The sequence below is a fragment of the Delphinapterus leucas genome, chromosome 13 (assembly GCF_059928025.1).
Source record: "Delphinapterus leucas isolate spDelLeu-1000000601 "Yukka" chromosome 13, BTC_Dleu_Yukka2, whole genome shotgun sequence".
Classification (NCBI taxonomy): Eukaryota; Metazoa; Chordata; class Mammalia; order Artiodactyla; family Monodontidae; genus Delphinapterus; species Delphinapterus leucas.
The window spans coordinates 11,138,424-11,154,357 of NC_143141.1; the positions used below are offsets into that span (position 1 = coordinate 11,138,424).

At 40.1% G+C, this 15,934-nt stretch overlaps 1 protein-coding gene across 1 annotated transcript in view; it reads left to right on the forward strand.

Annotated features, from left to right (window-relative positions):
• ACOXL (acyl-CoA oxidase like) overlaps positions 1 to 15,934 on the forward strand; it is a 372,543-nt gene that overhangs the window by 231,223 nt on the left and 125,386 nt on the right. Inside the window, 1 exon segment of the mRNA XM_089922788.1 lies at positions 11,702 to 11,811. Coding sequence (XP_089778914.1) covers positions 11,702 to 11,811 — 110 coding nt within the window.

The window sequence follows — 15,934 nt, forward strand, 5'->3', positions numbered from 1 at the left end:
TGATTCTTTGAAAAGAATCAATAAAGTTGTTAACTCCCTAGCAAGAATGACAAAGACAAAAAATAGGAAGACTCAAACAACCAGTATTAGGAATGAAAAAAGATATACAACTAGATATCCTGCAGCCACTAAAATAATAATGAGGGAATACTAGAAAATAACTTTGCATTAATAAATTTGATGACTTAGAAGAAATTACCAATTCCCCAAAAACCACAAAGACCCAAATGCAGCCACTTGAAATAGACAAGCTGTGTAGTCCTATAATAGAAAAGAAATTTAATGTTTAATAATAATACAAAGAAAGCTTCAGGTCTAGGTTTCATTGGAGAATTCCATCAAACATTTAAAGAAGAGTTTTACACAATCTCTTGCAGAAAATAGAAGAGAAGGAAACAATTCCTAACTCGGTTTCATACAGCTCGTATTACTCTGATACCAAAAGTAGAGAGTACAAAAAAGGGGAAGCTACATATCAAAAACTTGCATGACCTTAGATACAAAGATCCTCAATAAGATTTTAACAAATTAAATCTGGCAGTGTATAAAATGAATTATATACCATGAAGAAGTGGAATTCATTCCTGGTATACAAGGCAGCTTCAACATTCAAAAGTCAATCAATGTAATCCATCATATCAAGTGACTGAAAAAGAAAAAAAATCATATGATCATGTTGGTTTACACAGAAAAAGCATTTGACCAAATCCAACAATGGTTCTTGATAAACTCTGTCGGCAAACTAGGAATAGAGGGGAATTTCTGCAACTTGTGGATAAAAAAGTATCCACAAAAAACTGTAGCTAGCATCATGCTTAATGGTGAAACAGTGAGTGCTTTCCCCCTGAGATCAGATATAAGTCAAGGACGTCCACTGGTGCCACTGCTGCTCAACATGGAGTTGGAAGTCATGGTGAGGGCAGTCAGGCAAGAAAAAACAAACAAAATACATAGGGATTAAAAGGGAAAGAAATGAAAACTGTTCTTATTTGCAAATTACATCATTGTCTACATAGAGAATCCAAAGAATCTGCAGAAAACTTCTAGAACTAATAAGTGAGTTCAGCAAGACCACAGGATATAAGATCAGTACACAAAAATCAATCAGATTTCTCTATACCATTAAGGAACATGTGGAAACTGAAATTAAACATATAATATCATTTACAATTGTTTCAAAGACAACAAAATACATAGGTGTAAATCTAACAGCCATGTATAGGGTCTTTATGCTGGAAATTACAAAGTGCTGTTGAAAGAAATCAAAGAAGTCCTAAGTGAACGGAGAGGCATGCTAAACATATTCACAGATTGGATGACTCTGCACAGGAAAGATGTCCATTTTGCCAGAACTGATCTATCTGTCTATATTTATATAATGAGATTACATATTACATTATATAATTTATATAATGTAATAAAATCACAACAAAGTTTTTTGTAGACATAGACAAACTTATTCTAAGACATCATCAAAATGGTGGAAGAGGCATATTCTGCCATCTTTCCCCCAAAGAACACCAGTTTTGACAATTATTCATGGATGAGACTCCTCTCCCAGTGGAGTCACAGAGGACATGCTTAATTCTTCCAGCAGTGAATTGTGACAGCACATGTGAAACGCTGTTTACCGGGGAAGCTCATCAGAGACTCAGCATCCAGGGTTTTTACTGGAGGCTGGTCACATAGGTACCCTCTGCCTAGCACATATTAGAATTCCAGATTTTCAGACAGAAAACAGGTGTTCAGCACAAACCGTATTGTTTGCACAAAGTGTTTAGGCACAGAGAGCCACCCTTGTCAGTCACAGAATTATGGGAACCCTCCCCAAATCCAGGTTCCCAGATGCCAGCCAAGGGCATCCTTGCAAGCACACCCTTCCAAGAATAGCAGTCTCAGGCCTTCTGTGTTAACTCTTCCGCAGTGGTGCTCTAAGATAAGGCAGATGCCCTTCCTGATTTTATTGCTAAGAAAATGAAAGATTAAAGGTGGTGGTGAGTGGGGAAGCATTCCCACAACATCCAGAATTAGAAGGAGAGAAGATCCTTAGACACTGCACCATAGATAAGAGGATTAAAAACCAAGGGGATGACTTCTGGTTCGAGATCATGGCATGAACACCAACAAGGCAGCTCTTTCCTCTTCAATCCTTTTGAAATAACTAGAAGAAAGAATAGAGGGGAACAGATCTGCAGGGGCATTGACAGTGGTAGAGGGGCCATCAGAAGACAAAGGAGTTTGATAAATTTCTGGAGAATGGGAAGCAGATGGGATGGAATTGATGGATGAGCTCAAGGGAACAATGATGGAAGTTGGAGTTGTTTCTTTTGGATGTCTCTGGAGAGACGCTGAGTCACAGGGATTGAGAGCAGGAGAGGGATTGGGGCAGAGCGCCAGGCATTTCTCTGAAGGCTTGTCTGATGGCAGGACAGCCATCCTCCCCACATCAGAGAACTTGGCTATAGCAGTAGCATCTACCACAGCTCTGGAAACCTACAGTAGGAAGGACACTTTGGTTGCCCAGGGAGGGCTTAGTCTCCTGGGGTGAGAGACTGAGATTTGCTGGGGAAGGAGTGGGGGCAGCCTGCCTGCTTGTTGCCAGTTGACACAGCCTACCAGGAAACCTACAGTTGACATGCCCTGCTTTGTACCCAGAGCTTTCAGACTGCCTGGCATCCACCCAATGGTGGAGAAGGTGGCGCTAGCTACCCTCCACTGGTCAACCTGGCCTTCCACTTGAGTGTTGGAATCAGCCCACGTTGGGGAGGCTATCCCTCTCTGGGCTGGATTCTGTTTTGATTCCACTTATCGAAGCAGAAGTAGAAATTTCAGGAGACCAGGAGACAGAAACTGGTCAGTAATTTTCATAGCATTCTTCCATTACAGGGCTTTCAACCCTCTGCCTGAAGGTGGGATTCTTTAGCGATCCTGAAGATACTAGAGCTGCTGTCCCATGATTGAGGAGATGTGGACAGAGCAGGCACATGCTTCAGAGTTTCTGCAGGCTTTATATATTTCCCTTTAAGCAAGATAGAAGGTCTTCTGACCCTTTCATTATTTTCCTGGGGCAGAGGTTGTAGGCCCTTGGTGAAATTTAATTACACCCTCCACCAAATCCAATTACTGCCTACACCCATGAAATCCCATTATAACTTTCTTTTGCTTCATTAGAGGTACCTTAGGACAGGTCCCTTCTTAATCCACAGATTTCCTAAGGAATGTCAGTCAGAGGCTTTGCATACATTGTTTATTACTCCAAGAGCATATATGCGAAAATGCAAATGACCTACAGCCTGACTTGCTTAAAAGCCAAGCATGTATCTAGTTTCCTGTAAGAAAGCTGATTCCTTAGGGATTTCAGGCCCCTAGGGGTATTTTCCCAATGATACTCAGATATTTTGTTTTGTTTTTCTTATTATTTCCAACTTTTGAAAATTTCAAACAGAAATTTCAAGAGAAAATTGAAAGACTAGTGCAATAACACTTGCGCATGTTTTCTACTTCCAAATGTTAGCATTTTGCTATATTTAAGTGGTCTCTTTCTTATTCTCTTTATACACATATTTGTGTGTGTGTGTGTAACCATTTGAAAGTTGCAGACATCAGACACTTCATCCCTAAAAACTTCGACATTCATTTTCTAAAATAAGGACATTTTCTTACAAAAGCACAGTACTATCATCACACCTAAGCAAATGAACAATAATTCCATAATGCAGGTTATCTAATTAGGATGATCAGAAACTTAAGGAAAAACCATAACACATGAAAGAAGGAGCAATATGAACAAATAGAATAAGTGGCACTGGGAGAAGCAAAAACCAATTAATATCCCTGGAGATGTGTGATGACCTTGCATCCATAAGACGAAAACACCCTGCCGTGACAATGAGCACTCAGAGAACCATAGTGCATTAAACCATAGTAATCATAGTGCCAAGAACCATGGTAGATTAAAATTATATGTTTGCTTAATTTAAAAAAATCCAATATAGGGCTTCCCTGGTGGCGCAGTGGTTGAGAGTCTGCCTGCCGCTGCAGGGGACACGGGTTCGTGCCCCAGTCCGGGAGGACCCCACATGCCGCGGAGGGGCTGGGCCCGTGAGCCATGGCCGCTGAGCCTGCGCGTCCGGAGCCTGTGCTCCGCAACGGGAGAGGCCACAACAGTGAGAGGCCCGCGTACCGCAAAAAAAAAAAAAAAAAAAAAAAAATCCAATATAAAGGCCAAAGGATAAATTTGAGAAAACTTCTTAGAAAGAAGATCAGCAAAACTAAGTGAAGGTAAGTAAAAGGGAAAGGCTGAGAGACATGGATGATCATGTCTAGGAAACCGATGACATTCCTGAGAGAGGGAGCAGAGAACGCAGACAGGCAGACAAATCCAGAGAAATAAAAGAAGACAATTTCCCAGATCTGAAAAGAGTCACAAGTCTTGAAATTGGCAGGACCCACCAGAAAAGGTCAGAGGCTGAAAACAGCATGGAGAATTTCAGATCACCAAGTAAGGACAAAGAGAGGGCCGCCAAACTTTAGACTGAGGAAACATCAGATTATTTACTAAGAAAAGAGAGTCAGATTGACCTCAGCCCTATGAGCGGCAGCGCTGAAGGCTGGGGCAGCGCCTCTCAACTCCGCTGCACCCATACGTTCCTAGGGATCTTGTTCACATTCAGATTCTGGGGTGGGTCCGCATTTCTGCTTTCTAGCAAGCTCCTCGGTGATGTTGACGCTGCTGGTCTGTGGACCACACTTTGAGTGACCAAGGTCTGAAATAAAATGGAACAATGCCTTTAGAATTCAGAAGAAAGTTACTTTGAACGTAAAATTTTATAGCTAGCTAAATTATTCATCACATATGAGCCAGATTTACAGATATTCAGATGCTCAGGAAGTTTACCTTGCCATGCACTTTCTGAACAATATTACTTGTAGATGAACTGGAGAAAAGCATAAAAGGAATTAAGAATTAGAAAGACATCTATGCTTTCTGGAGCTAATCCAAGAGGAGTATGTATAAAGAAATACCTGCGTAGTAGTGGTGTAGCAGGCCCAGAACACAATTAGTCCAAATTAGAACAGGAAGTCAGAAGGAACACAAGAATGACTTCGAGAAGGAAGTGATTTCGGGTCAACAAATAGAATGATTAAGAAGCAGGGAGGTCTTAGTGATGATGGAAAAGGCATATGGTTCTTCTTGAAACAAGGGGAGAAATAGTCCATTAAGACTCCAGGAAAAGTAAAGCTACTCAATAAAAAGCGTGCTCCAAATCGGAAGCAGACTAAAACATAACACAGGAATCTGTTTGACCTTGACCTTTGGAAGCTGCTGCTTCTAGGAGAACAAAAACTACTTAAGAATGGGTATTTCTGGAGTGAGGTCCTGGAGGTAAGGGATTGGAGAGGAGACATTTACTTTTTATTTAAGACCATAATATGGCTTGAAGTTTTTAAAAATTTCCAAAAAATTGAAAAAATTTAAAAATCAAATTTATTTAAAACCATGAAAAGAAATAGTGCCTCCCTTAAATATAAAAAGTGAGGGAGGGGAGAGAAAGAAGAGTAACAAAGAAAGGGAGGGAGGCCTCTTCAAGAGAATAAAGGCCACACACACACACACACGCGCGCGCGCGCGCGCGCGCGCGCACCCACACCTTACTCTTCAGCCCTAATGTTCTCCCGACCCGCATCACTGGGGTGAATCCCAAATTCTTCTCCCAGATGAGCTGGACCTCAGGTATTACAATGGGGTTTGGGGACAGGTACGGTGTTGGGTGAGGACTGGACCTCAGGCTGCAGAACCTGGACACCCTCTGCTCCTGGAAAGAACCGCACAGTAAACCAGAAAGGACATTCTCACTGGGGCCCCAGCCTTCTGGCTGTAGGTGAACCCTAGTGGTCAGCAGGTGGAGATGTTGAGTTGCCAGAAAAAACACAGTGCCGATACTCCTGAAATCAGAGGTTGGGTCAACCCAACTTCAGGGCCTCGAGTATCAGTTCTAAAAGGCACTGAGGTCTGGCTGCAAGAGCAGGGGTACAAGGAGCAGCCGGTACGGGGGTGATCAGCCTGCAGATGACAACTCTGCTTTCCTGAGAGGCGAAACTGCTTTCCTCTTCTGAGGGCCTCTTGGAGAGAGAGAACAAGGGCGTGGGCTGAGGGTCTGCCTGACCCAGCAGAATCAGAGGCAAATAGTTGCAGCTTACCTTCCCAGAGATCTACAGATGGGGAGTTACATACAGAATCACCCCCTGATGATGGCAGAAACAAAGAGAGGTGTGTGAAATCGGACCAGAGGTAGGCAGAGGCCAGCCTAGTGAAGGCCGCGAAGGCCATCGGTGGGGCAGCAAGAGCAGGCTTGGGACCGAGTCTCAGCCTAGAGGAAGGAGGTGCTGCCCAGGCCAGGGGGCTGCCATTGGAAATAGCGGGAGGGGGACAGCTTGAAGATCTGCTTGGGGATAGAATCGATACGAAGCATTTACAAAACGTGCTCGTTCATTTTGGGGAACTTGGAGGGACGTTTAGATGATGAACTCTTAGAAAAGCTGACCAAGGTAGTTTGAACAGACGTTTTAGTTTTCTCTTTCCAAATCCATTGACCCATAACGGAGCTGGCACTAATTCTTTCAAAACCAGATGTTCCAGCATCTAACTATTGAAAGTTCTCCTCAAGAGCTCCATGTGTGAGGTTTGGGAGAAAGAGAGCCTTCTGAACCTTTATCTGTACTTCTGTGCTCATCAAAGTGACTTCATTTTCTGCACGGAAATCAATCTCTCTCCCTCCCTCTCTCTCTCTGTCTCCTTGTCTCCCTTCCTTCTTTCCTTCCTTCTTCCTTCTTTCCTTCCTTCTTCCTTCTTTCCTTCCTTCCTTCCCTCTTTCTTTCTTTCTTTCTTCTTTCTTTCCTTCTTTCCTTCCTTCCTTCCTTCTTTCTTTTCTTTCTTTCTTTCTTTCTTTCTTTCTTTCTTTTTCTTCTTTCTTTCCTTCCTTCCTTTCTTTCTTTTCTTTCTTTCTTTCTTCTTTCTTTCCTTCCTTCTTTCTTTTTCTTTCTTTCTTTCTTTCTTTCTTTCTTTGTTTCTTTCTTTCTTTCTTTTCTTCTTTCTTCCTTCCTTCCTCCCTCTGTCCCTTCCTTCCTTCCTTCCTCTCTTTCTCTCTTTTTCTTTCCTTCTAGCCAGGGAATCTTTACAGATTGTCCTCTAAGAAATCTTACCTTGATGGGATATCCAGCATCTAAAAGAGGAAAATAACGTCCTTAGTGGAGGATCATGTCCAGTTGGCCTTTTCTGCAACCTCACTCCCTGGGTGACACCTGAGCTGCCCTAAGGTACCTTGAGTTGCCAGAAGTAGCTGTAATAAAAACACAGAACACGCAGTTACTTTTGTGTCTGCCCATCCTCCTGGGACCCTCAGGGCCAGGTCCAGCTTCGTGGGGCAAAATCTGTGCAGTCGTACAGGGCCTCGTGCTCAGAAGGGCCTGTGCTTGGTTTGCTGCTCTGCTCTCACCATCTTGAAATTCTTAATAATTTTTGAACAAGGGACCCTGCATTTTTGTTTTGCCCCAGGTCCCAAATTCCATAGCCGGTCCTGCCTAGGGGCATGATTTGGGACCCCATTGCCACAAGTACTGCCACTTTGAGTGAATCCATCTCCCTACGTGGTATAGACCTGAGTGCAGCCTCACTACCTGCCTTGTCCTGTTATAGAGCGGATGACATCTGCTGGCTTTTCCTTAGAGGCCGTGTTTGCTATCCTAATTGACTCTAAGCGTTTCTGCCTTGGTACCAGATACTACTTGTTAGACTTTTAAATCCAAGTTTCACTGTAGCTGGCATAAATCAGTGAGATACTCAGCATGTAGAAATGCTAGTTGCTTCCTAGAGGCCTTGAAAAGCCATTCGACCTAAAAAGTAATTTTTATTGATGCTCCATAATCAGTGTTCCCTGATGCGTAGGATATTCGTTACAAATGCACGTTTGTGATGTCATTATTCTGCATACTTGCTCAGGCTCATGGCTTCCAAATGTTGGCTGTAGATTAGCTTGATTCCTTCTGCAGATGGGATCTTTTACAAAAGGCAAGAACATAGCTGTTCTAGCTGCTTAGTCCCCAGGAGTTCTCTTAAGAAAGGGACTCCTGAGCAGGTGCAGCAGGACTCAATCCCTGAGAATTTATCAAGTAAATAGAAGAAAATAAAGAGTATTCACATGTTGAACAAGAGAACTGTGTGAAGAGCCACAAAAACACCACCACCACAGAAACAATCACCTGGAAAGAAATAACCTCACAGGTTGTCTTAAGAAAGTCTGGTGTAAGTTTTCAAAACACCAGACCTAGATAAGGATGTAATTACTTGTATTGAAAGGAAACATATTTTATTTTATAAAATAGGTTTATTTTACTACTGGGTTCATTTTTAAATAATGAAATCTCTGTTACAACTAAAACATTCAATGTATACAAATTTTACTGAATTTCCTAGTTTTGATCATCATTATTGCACGTGAGATATCACTTTTGGGCTAATCTGGGTGATGACTATACAAAACCTCTCTGTTCTATTTTAATTTTGCAACTTTTTGTGTATATAATTATTTTAAAATAGAAAGTTAAAATTATATATATTTAAATATAGTATATTATATATTTTATATGTTATATAATTTATTTATATTTTAAATTTTATTATTTTTTATATAATTTATATATATGTTATAATGTATTCAGGAACACATACATGAGGTTAAAAAAGCACATCTTCATTGCACGCTCAGTTGAGAGGGTGATTGATCTATCTTTGCTTCCCCCTGGTCACTTATCAAATAAAGTACTGAATTTAGAGACTGTCCTGCCCAAACCCCATGGTAGCTGATAGCTTCAACCACTTAATTCTTCACCAAGGGCCATCAATAGCAGAAAATAAACTCATTTTTAAAAATCAGGTTTTCTTGTTTCATGACCTAGAAAAAGAGGAATGATTCCAAAAGCAAGGAGCAAAAAGTAAAGAGAAAGGAGCAAAGATCTAAACTGAGGAATCTGCTTTTGTGATATTAGCTAGGCCCCAGTGTGTCTATCTTTTAAGTTTAGCACCTAAACTGAGTTATTATGTTCTTCTAATTTTTTTTTTTTTTTTTGCGGTACGCGGGCCTCTCACTGCTGTGGCCTATCCCGTTGCGGAGCACAGGCTCTGGACGTGCAGGCTCAGAGGCCATGGCCCACGGGCCCAGCCGCTCCGCGGCATGTGGGATCTTCCTGGACTGGGGCACGAACCCGTGTCCCCTGCATCGGCAGGCGGACTCTGAACCGCTGCACCACCAGAGAAGCCCTGTGTTCTTCTAATTTTAAATCTAGCTAAAACAAGTTGATTTTCCCAATGTAAGTTGCTTAAATCAGAAAGGTGGACGTAGAGACAAAAGTTAAAGGAAATTATTAAGGAATTGAAAAGATCAGATGAGATACTAAACATAGGAAGGAGATTTATTTATTTATTCACTTATTTAAGAAAGATTCCTCAACTCCTGTCTCTGTGTTGCACATTGTTTGAGGGCACAAAGATGAACAAATTCCGACCTCCTGGCACTTGCCTTCCAGGCAGCAGAAGGACAAGAAACCAATAGCAAGTTGTAATGCTCTCTGTCCTCAGGTAGCAATAAATTCAATGTGGAAAAATAAAGCAAGTAAAAGTATGAGGGGAGGGGTGGGAATCAGACCAATTTTTAATGCTGGGAATGTTTTTGCTCTTGTAACAAAGGGTGATGGAGTTAGAGCCATCATAACTTTAACAGATGAACAAAAACAAAGGATGTGTTAATCCTAGTGATGTTGGTGAAACTGACCTTGATTGCTATATCATTTTAAGTTTAATTCTAGTCAAAGTTAATTTCTCCCATTTTCCCATTGCTGGTAGTGTTCGATTTTTACACTTACTATGTATAGCAGAAGCCACAATAAAGGTTAGGTCCTTTGACCCATAATACGGTGATCCTCAAGCTCATTGGACCTAATGCCCTCTTTTTCATAGTAAATATTTTGTGACACCCCCTTTATTATCCTGAAATGAAGTCATGGGTAGTATAACTTATCTAGACACATGATTTCAAGAATTCAAGACAATACTTCAAAGAAACAAAAGGAATGTGTAATAAGCATAACAACATAGTAAGACTTAACAATGCCTCTATACATGGAGTTGCTGTAGCATCTTCAATGTAGACCAAAGTCCAGGCTATGGACCAATCATAACTGGGAACATCGCACCAGCTTACATGTCACTGACCTAAAGCCAGTCCCATGGCTGCCTCGAATTCAAGGGGGCATGGGAGTTTAATCTTCCACAGACCCAGGTTGGGGAGAATCTGAAAGCTTTAGTGTAAGAGTCAGGCTCTGGGTTATCAATTGGCTTCATGAGTGTGAGCGCATGGCATTCAACAGGACACTGGATGTGGCACAGTCCTCTGTTGGGTTAGAGTGTCCCATGCATTGCCTGGCTCTGCCCACCAATGCCAGTAAAGTCACCCAGGCAAATGTGCCGTGACAAGTTTCCAGCATCCCTCTCATAGTCAGGGTGGCCCTCTTTAAGAACCATTGCATCAGTCAAGCTCATTGGATTTATTCTCAGGTAATAATCAAAAAGAGGACAGCGCTTTTTGTCTGAATATATTGATACCAAGGATATTAATGACAGCATAAAATTGGAAACAACATAAATATCTAATTGAATGGAAATGTTTAATTAGGTATGATTTCTCCAAAGAATATTATACAGCCATTAAACAGATAAATAGAATCCAAAACAGATTGTGAACCGAAAATATCATTTATGATATCCTATTGATTGAAAGCATTATAACATTTTATGTAATCTATATAAAAACATGAATGTATGTGAAATGAAGAAGGAAATATTCTAAAATTGGTACTCATATGAGAATGAATAAGCAACTTACGGCTGTGTAATAACCCCACCCCCAAAGTTACTGCCTTATAACGACACGCAATTGTTAGTTCATCGTTTGTAGGTTGGCAGTTTGGGCTGAGCTCTCGTGATGTGATTCCTCTGCTGGCCTCGCCTGGGCTCACTCCTGCCTGGCAGTCGGCTGGAGGCTCGGCGGGGCAGGCTGGCCCAAGGTGGCCTCACTGACGTGCCTAGCAGTTGCTGCTCACCGTCACCTGGGCCTCTCTCTACAGCAGCCTAGCCCTGGACATCTTCTTTTAACAAACCTGGACAAGCATGCAGTGTTTTAGGCCCACGTTATAACTTTAAAACTGTGAGGAAAGCAATTGATGGAGATTGTTTTACTGTACATTTCAGTATGATTCCCCAAAGGCCTAATCAACCGTAGAATATCAGAGGCAAAAAAGAAAACAGACCAGCCACCCATCTGGTCCAGGGAAGGCAAGTAGGTTTTATCTGAAGTGTCACCTAAAATGGTTGGTCTTGGGACCACATTAAAGGCTGATGCCTCAAAGGGAAAAGAGAACAGTTAGCTAGTTAAGCTGGCCATGGGGAATGGAGGGAGAGTTGGTGAGTAAGGGCCACACACCTGCTGTGGGGAAGTGGAGGCCTCATGAAGGATGAGTCTTGTCTTTGGGTCCTTCCAAAGGGTTAGCTAGAAGTAGCTGGACCTTACCTTGCTGCAGCAGTTAAAGACACTCTGTCATTTATTGCGTTTTTGACAAATGGCTGACAAGTGATAAACTCTATGTGCAGGTTGTGGTTCAGGAACTGCTGGCTCAGTACACCAAGCAGTATGAAGAAAGACCCATCTCCAGCCTGCTCCGAAACTGGATGGAATCGGGGGGTGACAAGCTGAGAACCAGGTACGTGACCATTCAGGCTGCCAACATCGTTGACCTGGTGTCTTATTCTTGAGCCTGAGTATACAGGACCTTGTCATGGCACAGCTCACTCCTGTTTAAATTTTAAATATTGATATAAAAGAGAGAATCAACAAGAGCCTACTGTATAGCATAGGGAACTCTACTCACTACGCTGTAATAACCTATATGGGAAAAGAATCTGAAAAAGCATAGATATATGTATGTGTATAGCTAAACCACTTTGCTGTACACCTGAAACTAACACAATGTTGTAAATCAACTATACTCCAATATAAAATTTTAAAAATATTGATATGTGGAAAAAATAAATGGATCTGTATCTTCAGTACTCATGCACCCACAAACCACCTTAAGAACGAGAACATTACTAATTCTGTTCTTCCTACACCTGTTCCTTCTTTTTGGCATGTTCACTGTTCCAAGGACTTTACAGGTTTTAATCCTAAACACCCCATGAGGTAGGTTATTATTTCCATCTCACAGATGAGGAAACAGGCACAGAGGTTAAGTGTTTTGCCCAAGGTTACATGCCACTAGGTGACAGAGCTAGGATTTGAACCCAGATAGTCTGGCTTCAGGATCTGTGCTTTGGGTTGTTTTCATTGATTTTTTTCGTATTGTCTTTAAACTTGGTAAATAAGGCATAATGTGTGTGGTATTCTATAGCTTCCTGTTTTCAGGTTCATCCAAGTGGTTATGTGTGGTTGAAGAGCTTCTGTCTGTGCTCATAATATTTCATCATGTGTCTGTGCCACAAGTTGCTCATCCATTTTCATCTCCAGTATCAGTGGATATTTGGGTTGTCTTTTTGACATTTTGAACACGCTCTCATGAAAAATCTTGTATATGTTTTCTGGGGAATGTGGGCAAGAATTTCTACAGGGCTTTCAAATTTAGTTGCTGTGACTCAGAGAAATACGTTCTCCATCACCATGGACACCCACACACCCATAGAGTCTCCTGCCCTCCCTCCCCACCACAGACACAAGTGAAACAAACATTTCATGAAACAGTGCTCCTCCTATTACTCATAATGCTCTCTGATATTTTTTAATTTTGTTTTTTAAAAATACTGATCTCAGTCCTTTAAACTGATTTCGTGAGCCATTTTAGCCATTTGCAATCTATTGTTTGAAAAACACTTCTCAGTAGCATATATGACCCAGGAGTGAAAGTGCTGTGTTGTGGGTATGCCAATGTTCAACTTTACTACATCATGTCAAATTATTTTTCAGTGATTGTACAAATTTATATCCCCACCAGGAGCATGTGTCTTGTGGAACTAACACTTGGTATTATCAGACTTAATTTTTGTCGATATAGCATAAGAAAAAGATCTCTCACTGTGCTTTAAAATTGCATTTGCATATTACTGTTACAACTGAGTATGCTTTCACATGCCTATTTGCCATTTGTATTTCTTCCTATGTGAAACGCCTGTCATGCCTTTTGCCAATTTTTCTTTCATCTTTTTTTTCTTTTTTGGTCTTAGTCTTATTGACTTTTAGATGTTACAGTTCTCTTCTCCAAGTTTGTGGCTTGTCTTATATTTTCTTTATGGTGTTTTTTGATTAACAGAAATTCTTAAATTACAATTGAGTTTATCAATCTTTTCATATCTTGTCTACTTTGACGTCATGAAATATACACTTTTTAAAGTTTGAGAGTTTCACCTTTCACATTTAACTCTTGAATCCATTAGAAATTTTTGTCTGTGGTGTGAGGGAGGGATTTAATTTCTTTTTTTTTTCTCCTGTAGGGATTGTCAGTTGTTCCAGCCCCATATACTGAATTGACTGTCTTTCCCAAGTGATCTGGAATGTCCCCTCTGACATTTATTAAACTTTTATATATGCAGGAGTCCATTTGGGGGCTGTTTGGTTCCTAGACTGTTTGTATATTCTTAATTCAACAATACACCATCTCAATTCCACTAGATTTATAATAGTATAATAGTATTATATGGTACTTATTATATATAATATTATTATATTATTACCTTTAAAATATAATTCAGAATTGTTGGCTATTCTGGGTCTTTTGCATGTCCACATAAGTTTTAGAGTTAAGTTTGTCAAGTTCCTCCAAAAAAGAAAAGAACTTGCATACACCAAAAGGACAGATTTTGTATAGTTGCCCTTATAAAAGGTGTCTAGAGTAGCCAAGTTCATAGAGACAGAAAGTAGAATAGTGGTTACCAGGGACTAGGAGGAGGAAGAAATGGGAGTTAGTGTTTGCTGGGTACAGAATTTCAGTTTGGGAAGGTGAAAAAATTTTGGAGATGCATATTGGTGATGGTTGCATGATCAAGTGAATGTACTTAATGCCACTGAACTGTACTCTTAAAAATGGTTAAGGTAGTAGATTTTATGTTATGTTTATTTTACCACAATTTAAAAAAATCTACTGGAATTTTCTTTGAAAGTGTATTAAATCTATAGATTTGCAGAAAAATTGACACGCTTATAAAACTGAACTTCCTCTCAGAAATGTTAATCTCCCAAGTGTCTCCCAGAGTTTGATAATTTCTTTCAAACATAGTATAACCGTAGACAGATTTATTACTAGGTACACTAGAATTTTGTTGTTGTTGTAAAAAGAATATTTTAAAAATTTTTGTTGTTGCTAATTTATTATACGCGCAGTTGGATTTTGTACAATATATAAACCTGACCTTAAAAATTTCTTTAAAATGTGACTATAGGTTCTTTGAGGTAGACAGCCCTGCTATCTGCAGATAATGAATTTTTCTTTCTTCCTTTCCAGTTATTCTTTTTTGTGAGAAAGTATTTTATCCCTGGTTTTAAAAAGAATTAGTTTAATATTTCACTCTTAAGAATGACATTTGCTAAAGTTTTTTGATAGACACACTTTACTTCCTAAAGAAGCTCCTTTTACTGTTATTTTTAACATATTCTTATTATTAGATGAATTTTACTGCAAATGATTTTTATCTATTCTGAGATTTCTTCTTTAATCAGTTAATATGATAAATAACCCCTGCATGCTTAAGAAACTCTCAATTTTGTTTAGTGATTTACGCTCATAAATGTGCTGCCTCCTTTGTGCTACTTTTGAGGAGCTTATTGTGCTTTTTCCTTTTGTGCCTTTTGAAAATTATTATTTTTATTTGGAGGGAGACTTTGGTCTTCATAACCCAAATGTATTGAACTAATTTCTAGGGAAATATTCATTAAAAAGTATAATCTTACAATCCTGATAAAAGACATGGAAAACACAATATATATAGTATGGGACATTTCATATCTGTTGGCATGAAGTGAAATTTTAAAAATCTGCGTTCTGTCCTCCCCCCCCCCTTTTTTTTAAACGACTGCTCAGGTTCCTGTTTATTCAAACTGTAGTCTATCTTAAAGCTGGAAACATCAGATCCCATATCCTAGGACTGTTTCACTTAAGTCTCACTCGGTTTGGGGGTGGTTTTTTTTTTTTTGAAGTTTTTATTTTATACAGTTTCCCTTGGTTTTGTCTGTTTGTCCTTGCACACTCTAAAAAGTCAGTGAATCTTTTTAATATTTCTAGCCCTGAATGGGCATTTTGTGGAAAGCTGATAGCTTTCCCCGAAATTTATTAGCTGGAAAATTTCCAGCGTATAAGGAGTTGAAAGAACAGTACAATTCCCATCAGAATCAGCTCCATCCATTCAGGAATCGTGTTCTCTAGCTAGCTACATATCATCTGCCCCTCCATTTCTCTTCCAGATAGCGGAGCAGGGCTTGTCTCCATCATTTCGAAAGCAAAACAGACTCTCGCCGATATGCAAATCTATATTTCTAGCAAGTCTTCCAAGATAGACTTGAGATGTGCCAAAGGCAGTATTCCAATTGTAAATATTTGGGAAGTTCCAGTCCATTTATTTTGTCTCTGTTATTAACCTCCAAAACAGTGCACTTCTCTCTCCCACACACCCTGGTTTTACTGATTCAGTCTGGCTGTGTTTATCTCCTTAAGTCCCCAAACCTTACTTACTCTCATTTTTATGTATATTAAGAAAAGCCTTTGTCATCCAACACATTTCCACACACATAGTGTATGGGGCACTTCTCTAGGTGTTAACAATACAGCAGTAACTGTGGGTTCT